Source organism: Triticum aestivum, chromosome 6B, assembly GCF_018294505.1.
Source record: "Triticum aestivum cultivar Chinese Spring chromosome 6B, IWGSC CS RefSeq v2.1, whole genome shotgun sequence".
Classification (NCBI taxonomy): Eukaryota; Viridiplantae; Streptophyta; class Magnoliopsida; order Poales; family Poaceae; genus Triticum; species Triticum aestivum.
This window is the reverse complement of record NC_057810.1, coordinates 29,256,361-29,268,581: the sequence shown is the minus strand read 5'-3', so window position 1 is coordinate 29,268,581 and position 12,221 is coordinate 29,256,361. Positions and strand designations below refer to the sequence as shown.

The window sequence follows — 12,221 nt, the reverse complement described above, 5'->3', positions numbered from 1 at the left end:
TAGTAAACAATTAATCATCTTAATTTGATGCAGATTGGTAATATTGCTGCAATATACGATACATAGTGGTCAAACTTCTAAAATGTGGTGCAAATTTCCACCCCTTTACAACTACCCAACAGCTATATGCGTTGACTGAATTTGCAATTTGGATAAATAATCATGGATAAATAATCAATTTTGTGGAAGGAGGAACGGTTGGGGGAGGAACAGAGTCGAAGGAAGAAGAAAGAAGGATGGTCGTCGGATTTTAATCTCATGGCCGAGAAATTTGATTTACCCAAAATAAATTTTCACGTGACCTACATATAGCCAGTCCGGCACCAAATTTTGTTCGCCTGATATGGATAACATACTTAGCAACAGGGCTTTTGTAGTGACTGAATTGTATAGTATTGAAAATTTAAAATACATGAGTAGTAGAAGAATCAGTTAGTTTTGTGGCCGCCGATGTACCTGTAGATGCACTCAACAATACTATGTGGCTGCACAAGCTCTTTGTGTGCGTCGTGTTTGGACTTCCGGCCGACACAGACATAGAATAAGTCGCCGGTGATGGACGGAGACAACATGGCCGGCACGGACAGTGTGCGGTGCATGCCTATGAACCACTGGAAAAAATAGCGTACTATAACGTCGCTAATAGCACGCTATAGCGTATTGAGAATTGTCTCATTAAATATATTGATGTACAATGTCTCGCTAATAGCACGATATAGCATGCTAATAGCATATTTTGAGGTTGTCGCTATCTTGCTAATAGAAATGGTGCCTGGATGATTCGGCAATGGCGGATGAGTGCACCGCATAGACATAACAAATGAAGGCAACATCGGAGTAATGCCCAGAGTGTGTGGGCTAAATCTATCGGGGAGTCGCGGGCTAGAGTTGGATGAAAACTACTGAATATGTGTGAAGACTGAAGAGCTTAATTTGATGCAAATTGATACTATTGCTGCAATATATGATGCAGATTCGTCAAACTTCTAAAATGTGGTGCAAATTTCCACCCCTTTACAACTACCCAACAGCTATATGCGTTGACTGAATTTGCAATTTGGATAAATAATCAATTTTGTGGAAGGAGGAACGGTTGGGGGAGGAATAGAGTCAAAGGAAGAAGAAAGAAGGACGGTCGTTGGAATTTAATCTCATGGCCAAGAAATTCGATTTACCCAAAATAAATTGAACGCCGATAACACCCACACGTGTGGGTGTTAAAGGACCTGGCCACACATTTTGTATGGTGTCTAAGAGGATCAGGCGTGTGGGCAAAACAACTAGCGCCCACACACCTCTTTTTTCCTCACGGCCCCTTTCACACGCCTATGTGTGGGCAAAATGGATAACGCCCACACGACCTCTCTTAGCCACCTACTTGATGGTCCCGCACGCCCCGGGTGACAGTCACCACGCGTCCCCGCAGTTGCCATGGTCCGGACCCTCTTCAATGTCCGTTTAACTGCAGTTGCCATGTCGCTGAACTACGGTTGTCATGTCGGACAACTACAGTTTTCATGATTGCTCAACTGCAGTTGCCATCTCAGGTCAAGTGCCAGATGTCATTTTGGACAACTGCAGTTGTTGCCATGTTATGGTTTGGTTTACTATAGTTGCCATGATTTGAAAACTTTAGGGGTTGCCACCTACTAACACTAGGCAGTTGCCATGTATAATCTGGTTTACTACAATTGCCATGATTTGAAACCTTAGGAGTTGCCACCTACTAACACTAGGCAGTTGCCGTGTAGAGCTATAAAAAGACATGTCAAAATAACATGTTCGGGTAAAGAGAGAGTTGCCATCTGCTTACAAGGACACTAGGGCAGTTGCCGTATACCTGCAAAACACATGGCAACTGACATGTTTAGGTAAAAAAAAGAGTTGCCATCTGCTTACAAACACACTAGGGCAGTTGCCATGTACACTGCAAAACACATGGCAACTGGCAGCTTTGGGTGTGGGAGAGGAGACGGCGTGTGGGCGAGATGGCACATGCCCACACACCAGCCCTTATGCGTGAGTGAAAACAGACGTGTGGGCGAACTGCTAAACGCCCACACACCGGCCCACCGTGTGACGAAACGGACATGTAGGCGACCGGATGAATGCCCACACACCAGCCCAGTCCTACATGGCACCACAAACATGTCAAGATTCATGCAACGACAAACGGACGTGGATCCACGCTTGTGGGCGAGATGCAAACGCCCACAAGTGTGGGCGCTAGTATTTCCGAATAAATTTTCACGTGACCTACATATAGCCAGTCCCGCACCAAAATTTGTTGGCCTGATATCTTATATCTTATATCTTATATTTACTAATTGGAGGCACCTTTCAAGTCCTCTAACTAATCCACATCATTTACATTAATTACACCATAGGATTGTAGAATCAACGTTCAGGATATAAGGAAAACATACGTAAAATAGATGGTCTCGATGTCCCATAAAAAAGCCACGGGACACGTTTAACGTTATTAGTGAAACAAAAGAAAAAAAACATCCATCCGATTCCTCAGAAAAAAAAGGCAGGCCTCCAACCATAAAAAGTCCAATCGAATTTAAAGGGGGGGGGGGAGTTCACGATGGTTCTGATGAATAAAATATTCAACCAAAAAAGCAGGGTCGATGAATAAAATATTCCACCGATTAAAATCTAGGTGGAACCTATCTTATTTTTTCCACTAGGGTTTCCCTGGGGTCCAACCTTTCCTCCGACGGCGACGGCAGAGTCTACCTAGGGTTTCTACACTGATCGGGCCGTCTCTAGCAGCCACCTGCTCCGTAGCTCGCGCTCGGGGAGGCATGGAGGATCTAGCTGAAGGGAACGATGGTGCATCGAAGGAAATGCTGATGGAGACACAGTCTGAGGGCGGGTTAGCAGGAAGTAGAGAGTCGGGGGTCGGCCAGGAGAGGGAGGTGACCGATGGGGAGGATGATGAAATAAGGAGAGGGCGATGGGGGAAGATCGGGAAGAGGAAGCGGATGAGGATTTCGGCCACCTGGGTCCGGATCCAAACCTATAGGATGCATTCGAAGGCATAAACCTGCATGGGGAGGAAAGAAGAAGACCTAGACCTGTCTGGAGAAGTGGATGATCTGATAAGGGATGTGCGTTGGTTGGCGCTGTTTAGGGTTCAGACGATGAGACCGTTTAGCCATGCAGCGTTGCTAAACTCGACGAGGAACGCGTGGACATGCGCGCAAGGGGTTACGTTCAACATCAAGGGGCCGAATTTGTTCTTGGCTCAATGTCACTGTCTTGGATATTGGAAGAGGGTAATGGAGGGAGGTCCATGGCAGTTTCAAAGGGATCTAGTGATTCTTGTTGAATATGATGGCTTCACGGATGTGGCACAGTATGCACTGGACATGTATCCATTATGGGCGCGTATTGAGGGCCTCCTGGACGGCCTCACAAGGAAGAAAGAGTTAGCGGAGAAGGTGGCAAAGAAGGTGGGGAAGCCACCTTTTACAGTGATTGTTAATGAGGGGAGGATAAACCCTTCAAATCATCTTCGAGTAAGAGTTTTCGTGAATCTGGAGGAACCTTTGGTGAGATTTGTGCCGATCACTTTGAAGGAGAGGAAGAAGTATCCAGTTAGATATGAGAAGCTCCCAGATTTTTGTTTTTTCTATGGACGCATGGGGCATGTAGTGGAGGAATGCGGTGATGGCATACATGATCCTGCATCGTGTGAGTGGGGAGATTGGCTTCACTGGACAAATGAACTGACTAGTCTTGGTGGTGGTGACAGAGGAGGGGGCGGGATGGGTTCGAGGCGCGGTGGTGGATCTATGGGTGGAAGAGGGAGAGGAGGGTTAGGAGATGGTTTTGGTGGTGGAGGAAGAGGTGGACGGGGACATGTTCCAGTAAGCGGGCATGGTGCGGGGCAAGTGGCTCCTGGTGTCAATCTTGTGTTAGGCGAGGATGGGAGGAATGTCAAAAAACGTTTGATCAGTTCGGATGGGTCTATTAATGTGAGAGGCCAGGAGGTTCCAAACCTGAAGGGTAAAGTATCGAATACAGTGATACAGATAGAATATGTAACAGCAGCAGAAACTTCATCAAGCGGTGGTGTAAGCAATGCTACTCCTGGGAAGAAGCTGATAGTAAAGAGGAGGAAGCAGGGAGGTGAGGAAGATGGAGTTGATTCACTAATGCATGTTGAGGCGGCCTCCGAGCCCAATGAGTATACTCAGTTGGAACTGTCGGGGAGGGGGGAATTCCTGCACAGTTCGTGAGCTTGCGACGATTTGCCAGTCGCATTCCCCCAATTTGGTATTCCTGTGTGAAACTAGGCAAAAGACGGAAAAGATGAGGAGGATTCGGGCTCGTCTCGGCCTCAAGGGGTTTTGTGGTGTGGATAGTGAAGGGATGAGTGGTGGTTTGGCCCTGTTTTGGCACGAGTCATATGTAGTGGAGATTCTGAATAAAACAGAACGATATATTGATGCTCATGTACAGATAGATCAGAATGCAGAAAAGTGGAGGATCACTTGCGTTTATGGTGAGCCGAGAGTTGAGAATAGACATCTTATGTGGGCAACAATGCAGAACCTTAAAACCGTGAGTGATTTACCTTGGTTGGTGTTGTGTGACTTTAATGAGGCTATGTGGGATTTTGAACATATGTCGGCGACTCTGAGAGCTAAATCTCAAATGGTTGCTTTTCGAGACTTCTTGGAAGTATGTGGCTTGGTAGATCTTGGATTCGGAGGGGTGCCTTTCACCTACGACAACAAACGAACTGGCGCAAATAATGTTCGGGTTCGGCTTGATAGAGCGGTGGCTACAAATCTGTGGAGGAACATGTTTGCCTTCGCGGTTGTCTCTCATATTGCATCACAATGTTCAGATCATATAGTTCTTTTACTCAAGGCCTCGGCCGACCCAGGGCCGACGGGTGCAAAGCCAAGGAGGTATGAGTTATTCTGGGAGACAGATGGTACATTGTGGGAGGTGATTAAGGAAGCATGGGAAGCGGTGGGGGGTGTACGCAACCTTGCCCAGTTGCATGACGCCCTGACAAAGACCATGATCTCACTCGACACTTGGGGAAGGAAATTTGGGAATGTCACAAGGGAACTGGCCAAATCCAGAACCCAACTTGAGGAGCTTATGCACATGAATGCGGACCACCAGGATATTCGTAGGGTGACATATAAAATGAATGAGTTACTGTATCAAAAGGAGATGATTTGGTTGCAAAGATCGAGGATCTCATGGTTGAAAGAGGGGGATCGGAATATGAAGTTTTTCCAAAATAAGGCTGTTTGGAGGGCACGGAAAAACAAAATCAGACGACTAACAGATAGTGTTGGCGTGGTGCATTCAGAATTTGTAGCGATGAGCGAGATTGCAAATAATTATTTTCATGATATCTTCATAGCGGATGCAACTCTTGATGCTACCCCGGTTCTGGATCTTTTGGAGCAAACGGTGACGGAGGAGGATAATGCTAAATTATGTGCGGTCTTTTCTGATAAGGAGATATCAGACGCAATGTTCCAAATTGGGCCACTTAAGGCACCGGGGCCAGATGGCTTCCCTACGAGGTTTTTTCAGCAGAATTGGAGCACTGTCAGAGTTGACGTGATTGCAGCGGTTAAGGACTTTTTTGTCAGTGGAATTATGCCAGAAGGGGTAAACTCTACATCCATTGCTCTGATTCCTAAAATTTCTAACCCTGCAAAGATTTCTGATTATAGGCCTATTAGCCTCTGTAATGTAATCTATAAGGTGATTTCGATGTGTTTGGTGAATCGGCTTAGGCCTCTCCTAGACTCTTTGGTTTCTCCGGAACAGAGTGCCTTTGTGCCAGGCAGGATGATCACAGATAATGCTCTTGTGTCCTTTGAATGTTTACATTACATCAAACAGGAGAAGGATCCTACTAAGAGTTGTTGTGCATACAAGATGGACTTATCAAATGCTTATGACAGAGTGGATTGGGTTTTCTTGGAGCAGGTGATGCAAAAGCAGGGTTTCACTCAGCGATGGATTGACTGGATTATGACTTGTGTCACATCGGTGAGATATCGTGTTAAATTAAACGGGACCCTCTTGGATTCATTTGCACCGTCGCGTGGGCTTCGGCAAGGTGACCCTCTATCTCCATTCCTATTTTTGTTTATTGCGGATGGGTTATCAGCGATCTTAAAGAGTAAGGTTGCAACTGGTAGTATAACACCATTGAGAGTTTGTAGAAGGGCTCCGGCTATATCAAATTTGTTATTTGCTGATGATACCTTGCTGTTCTTTGAGGCTACTAGTGAACAAGCAGAGAATGTGAAGGCAGCTTTGATCATGTATGAGAGTGCAACGGGGCAAAGTTTGAACTTTAATAAATGTTCAATATTTTTTGGTGCTGCTTGTCCAGGGGTGGTACATGAGCAAGTTCGAGATGTTCTGAATGTCACTTCGATGGTGTTTGAAAAAAAATATTTGGGTCTCCCAACCCCCAAGGGGCGCATGTCCAAGGGGAAGTTTCAGAATCTTCAAACTAGTTTAACCAAGCGTCTGATTCAGTGGGGTGATGGCCTTTTGGCGCAACCAGGAAGAGAGGTCTTGATCAAAGCAGTAGCACAAGCATTGCCAACATACATCATGGGGGTTTTCAAGCTACCTTTTTCTGTGTGTGATGATTTGACACGAATGGTACGGAATTTCTATTGGGGTTCTAGTAAAGGAAAGAGGAAAGTCCACTGGAGAGGATGGGATCACCTGTTACAGCCTAAGAACAAAGGGGGGCCTGGTTTCCGGGACTTCCGGATGTTTAATCAAGCTTTGCTGGCCCGGCAGGCATGGCGTCTATTGACGAAACCTGAAAGCTTGTGCGCGCAAGTTCTAAAGGCGAGATATTACCCCAGTGGCAGTTTGGAGGACACAATATTTTCAGGCAATGCCTCCTCTTCATGGCTGGCGATATCTCATGGTCTTGATCTTTTGAAGAAAGGTTTGATATGGAGAGTTGGGAATGGGCGCAATATTAGGGTGTGGAGAGATAACTGGATCCCGAGACCATTCTCTTACAAACCAGTATCGCAACGTGGCCGGTGTCGTATTCGATTCGTGGCTGGTTTACTGAATGAGAACGGATCCTGGAACTTGGAGGTGCTGCAACGTTTCTTTGTACCAGCGGATGTGGAGGAACTTTTAAAAATTAGAGCGTCTCCTAGGCTTGGGGACGACGTGATTGCATGGGGTCCAGAGAAGCAGGGCAGGTTTACGGTCAAGTCGGCGTATAATCTAGCGTTCAAGGAGGCTAACAGGGCTACTGCTGTGGCGTCTAGTACGTCACCGGACAGTAATCGTTCGTGTTGGCAATATATATGGAAGTGCAACGTCCCCCCTACAATTCGAAACTTTGCATGGAGATTGTCAATCGATTCACTGCCCACTTGGAAGAATAAACACAGGATTGGTCTGGAGCTGAGTAGTACATGCCCTGTCTGTGGCATGGAGGAAGAAGATAATTTCCACCCTTTTATAAGGTGTCAGTTGGGGCGGGACTTATATGAGCATATGTCCACCATATGGCAGATCCCCGACCTGTTATCATTTCAAAACTCGGGAAAGGAATGGCTCCTCAACGCGCTTGGGTAACTGGGTGATACTCAGCGATGCATGATATTGCTAATTTTCTGGAGATGCTGGTTCATACGCAATGAGGTTACACATGCCAAACCGTCCCCTCCCATGGCAGTGTCAGTACGTTTCCTCCAAAGGTACCTGGATGAATTGATTGGGATTCGGGTTGGTGACTGCTGGGATCCAGCAAAAGGGAAAGAAAGCATAATCATTGGTGGTGCGGAGCAATATATGAAGAAGCCTGTACAAGATACACCGTGGAAGCCCCCCCCCCCCCAAGAGGGGCTGGGTCAAATTAAATACAGATGGTTCCTTTGCTGAATCAGGTGGAGCGGGAGCCGGGATGATCCTGCGGGATAACGCTGGAGCGGTAATTTTCTCATCATGTAGAACCCTGTTCTCTTGTAGAGATTCATTGGAGGCAGAGCTATGTGCATGCATGGAAGGTTTGTTCTTTGCAATCCAGCGGGCGGAGCTACCAGTTGAAGTTGAGATGGATTCGAGCAATGCAGTGTCTATGATTTCTTGTGAGGAGATGGACTGCTCAGTTTATGCCCCTTTGGTGGGTGAGATCAAGTACCTGTTGAGTCTTAGAAAGTTTTGTATTACTCATGTACCTCGTAACCAAAATGAAGCTAGTGATAAACTTGCTAGTTTCGCTAGATCCGAGGGCCGAACCATTACTTGGGTTGGATCGGGCCCCAGAGGAAGTGTTGAGGATTGTCCGTGATGATTGTAAGAACTTGATCTTTGAGTAATACAATTCTTTACCCGCAAAAAAAAAATATCTAGGTGGACTCCTAGACATTGACGCTGCCTCCTCCTCCCTTCCAATCCTCCTTCTCCTGCCTATGGCAGGTAGCGGTGATTTTTCTCTTTCAAGTCAAGTGTCCTCAGCTCTCATGTTCATGTTCCTCTCCATCCTTTTAATCCGAGTTGCTAGGCTCTCCTAATCATGTTCAGATATATCCCGCATCTCCATATGTATGTTGTCAACTTTAAATACAGTCAAAATTTGTACTGCTTTACTTTCTGCTCCTAATAAATGATATAAACAAAGGAGCATGCCGTTCTTCTACAAGGAAGGCTGATGTGCTTCACTAATTAGTTGGTCAGGATGCGGAAGAGTACATTTGCCCTACCAGGATAAGTCATTTGGGATGGAGCGGCTCATTTCATGAATTTACGGCGTGTACTGACCGGCTCAACGAGCTCCTCCTGAACACCGCCGGGTGCCTCATGAGTAAAAGAAATTTTTAGCTATTAAAATATCTTCAAAATAACACCTAATTACTACAGTAACAAAACAAAATCGGATGTATCACTAGACACAAAAATGTAATATAAACACGTGATTATATATGGGATATTTTATATTTTGCGTAATATGGATACTAAGTATTAATAATTTACGAACAATCATGAAAGAAATTTCTTCAGCATATTTTGATATGGAAAATTTAAATCCAAATTATCTATTACACAGTTCCCAGCCATGTTAATCATAAAAATTATTCTGTAATAATTTTTTGGTTAACAAAACAACATTTAATCTTAATAGTCTATGGCTATTAAGGCATGAGAAAATAGTTAATTCTTCGCTAACCCATTGTTTCCAAGGGAGGAATTTATCTTAAATGTCATGTACATAAAAAATCTAATCAACAAAGTGTTTTAAGATCAAATTCTACTTGCTTCTCTGGCAAATAGGAAGATGATTGTTTTTTCAGTAGGTGACAGAAAGGAAGATATATGCTACAACAGGGAAGATAATCTTATACCCTTTAGAAACATATACGTCATGGACATGATACAAGCAACATCTTTTGAATTTATAATTGTGTTGTCCACCAGTATGATAATAATCCATAACAACCTATTTGTATCACTGTACAGCATTTCTAATTTGGAACAACTTTGACAAATTTAATACTAGTATGGATAACATACTTAGCAGCAGGGCTTTTGTAGTGACTGAATTGTATAGTATTGAAAATTTAAAATACATGAGTATAGTAAAAGAATCAGTTAGTTTTGTGGCCGTCGATGTACCTGTAGATGCACTCAATAATACTATGTGGCTGCACAAGCTGTTTGTGTGCGTCGTGTTTGGACTTCCAGCCGACCCAGACATAGAATAATAAGTCGCCGGTGATGAACGGAGACAACCCGGCCGGCACGGACAGTGTGCGGTGCATGCCTATGAACAGCTTGCGGCCGCCGAAGCCCCCTTTGACGCTTGTCGTCGTCCCCGCGTCCAGATCAACCCGGTATGCCTTATTGGTTACGGCGTAGCCATTGAACCTGATAAAGGCCAGGCGGGGTACTCGGTGCACCACCAGCAGCTCCCCGCCGTTGTCGACCAGGTGCAAGGTGTCTGGTGATCGTGGCGGCCTTGGTCAGCCACGGCGGGTGGTTGTCTGGTGACGTGTCCACCACCATGACGGTCTCACACACGATGCAGTACACGCGGCCTGCAAACGACAGGATCGGGCCGTGGATCCGGTCTTCTTCGCAGCGCAGCCTCGTCCAGTGGTCGTCGCAGGGCCTCGCGACGGCCAGCTGCTGGTGCTCCCCGAAGTTGACCACGACCGTCGAGTCATGCGCAATCCCTACGCCGTACACCTCGAGCGCCTCCTCGTCACCGGTTGATCTTTGGAAGAAACGGTCTGGCTTGTAACCAGAGAGCAGCGCGGTCGCCGGCTGGAGGTCGGTGTGGGAGCCGGTGAGCAGGTTCAGCAGGCAGAGGGCGTGGGTCTCATCGTCATTCAGCAGGTGGAGGAGGCCCTCAGGCGTGGGCGCGAGTACGACTCGGCCGTCCAGCTCCGGGAGCGCCGTCCGGACGCACTCCCCGGTGGAGACGTTCAGGAAGCGGATGTGGCGGGGGCAGACGCTGTCATCGAGCATGATCCAGTGTCAGGTTGGAACCTTCTGTCTAGGGCGCCGCCGCGCACATCGGCACGGGGATCCGCGGTGCACCGCCGCCACGCGCTGCACACCGCGCGGAGGCGCACGTAGTCGGCGAGGTCGGCGGAGAGAGCGCGCTCGGCGATCAGCACGGCCGGCCCGCAAGACAGGCTCCCCCAGTCCCTCCTGCGGACGGCACGTCTGAGTTAGGCACAAGAGATCTACAGATGAGCAACTGGAGGCGGATCACGATCTTACCTGTCAGAGTCGGCGGTGGAGGCAACGACGCGGGCACGCTTCGCCCCGCGGCGTCGCCGACCCCTTTTGGCCGGCAGGATGCTAGATGATGTTGGTGCCATGTCCGGCTAGATTGGTGAACCTAGCCTGCTGCGGAATTGTGATCGATATTCTCAACCTGCAAGTTTTGTGGCGAACAGCAGAGAGATAGATGACGTCTGACCTACATAAAGGGATTAGAGAGTTCTTTTTACACTCAAACAAAGGGATTGAAGAGTTATCGAAGGGGAAATTCCAAAAATCTAGACACCAAACCTTCTAAAAAAATCGAGATCAAACACCTTTATCATGCACCGTTGCTTTGAGATTTATGGTAATTTCTCTTTAGTTTCGGGCAAATTTATATCCTGTTGATGTTACGTGGTGTTTCGTCGTCTTCTTCGCAAAGTGTTTTTTTTTTGCGGGATTCTTCCCAAAGTCTATGATAAGGTTTCATCGTGTGCTTGTTTCTTTCAATAAAGTTTTTTTTCTGCAAGGAAAAACTTCCATTCTATTCTTCATATTCATTCATGGGAGTACAAGGAACAACACAGGTAATAAAAATTACAACGACCACCTAGCGACGACTACAAGTACTAAAGCGAGCCGAAGGCGTGCCCTCGTCATCGTCCCTCCCTCATCGGAACCAGTTAAACCTTGTTGTACTAAAAAGTCGGGAAGTCATCGTGCTATGGCTCCATAGGACCAGCGCACCAGAGTAATAACCATCGCCGACGAAGAAACTCGTAGGTCAGCAGGATTAAACTTGTAAACACCCGAAAGGAGACAAACGAAGACCGGATCTAAACAGATCCACTGAAGATCAGCACTGACCGAATCACGCGAGATTCAACGGAGACACACCTCCACACGCCCTCCGACGATGCTATACATACCATCAGGACGGGGATAGAACATGAAAGACATTATTCCTACTAAGGGTCATCCCCACCGTCACACATCCCCAACCAAGATGCTAAACCTAACAAGAAACGGGGTCCCTCATGCCGGCAGGGGGCCGAGATCCTCCGCACCTCCATGCCCTAGAGGCCATTGAAGGTGTGGAGAATCGGCAGCGGCACCGATGGGAGGAGAAGAGCTTTTCTTGGGGAGGAGGAAAGAGATGGCGCAACTCCATGAACTTGTCATCATGTGTTTCCCTCGAAACAAATGAGTGTATTTGTTTACTAAAATTGTACTAAATCTACATCAATTAATATGGATCGGAGGAGAGTAGTACACAATAATGCAATGCAAAACATTTTGATAAACGTTTGAAAGGATCGATATGGTTGACTAGAGGGGGGGGTGAATAGGAAACTAACAATTTTTAGCTTTTCTTGACCAAATTAAACTTAGCGTCAAAGTAGGTTGTCTAGATGTGCAACTAGGTGAACAACCTATATGATGCAATAACAACAAGCACACAAGCAAGCAAA

The 12,221-nt window shown here is 46.6% G+C and overlaps 1 protein-coding gene across 1 annotated transcript; it reads right to left on the bottom strand.

Annotated features, from left to right (window-relative positions):
* Positions 1 to 9,876: 9,876 nt before the first annotated feature.
* Positions 9,877 to 10,956, bottom strand: LOC123138696 (uncharacterized). The gene is made up of 2 exons (XM_044558618.1): positions 10,765 to 10,956; positions 9,877 to 10,692 (listed from the first exon to the last, which is right to left on the bottom strand). The coding sequence occupies exon 2, from the start codon at positions 10,504 to 10,506 to the stop codon at positions 9,877 to 9,879; it is 630 nt and encodes a 209-aa protein (XP_044414553.1). The 5' UTR covers positions 10,507 to 10,692; positions 10,765 to 10,956.
* Between the last annotated feature and the right edge of the window lie 1,265 nt (positions 10,957 to 12,221).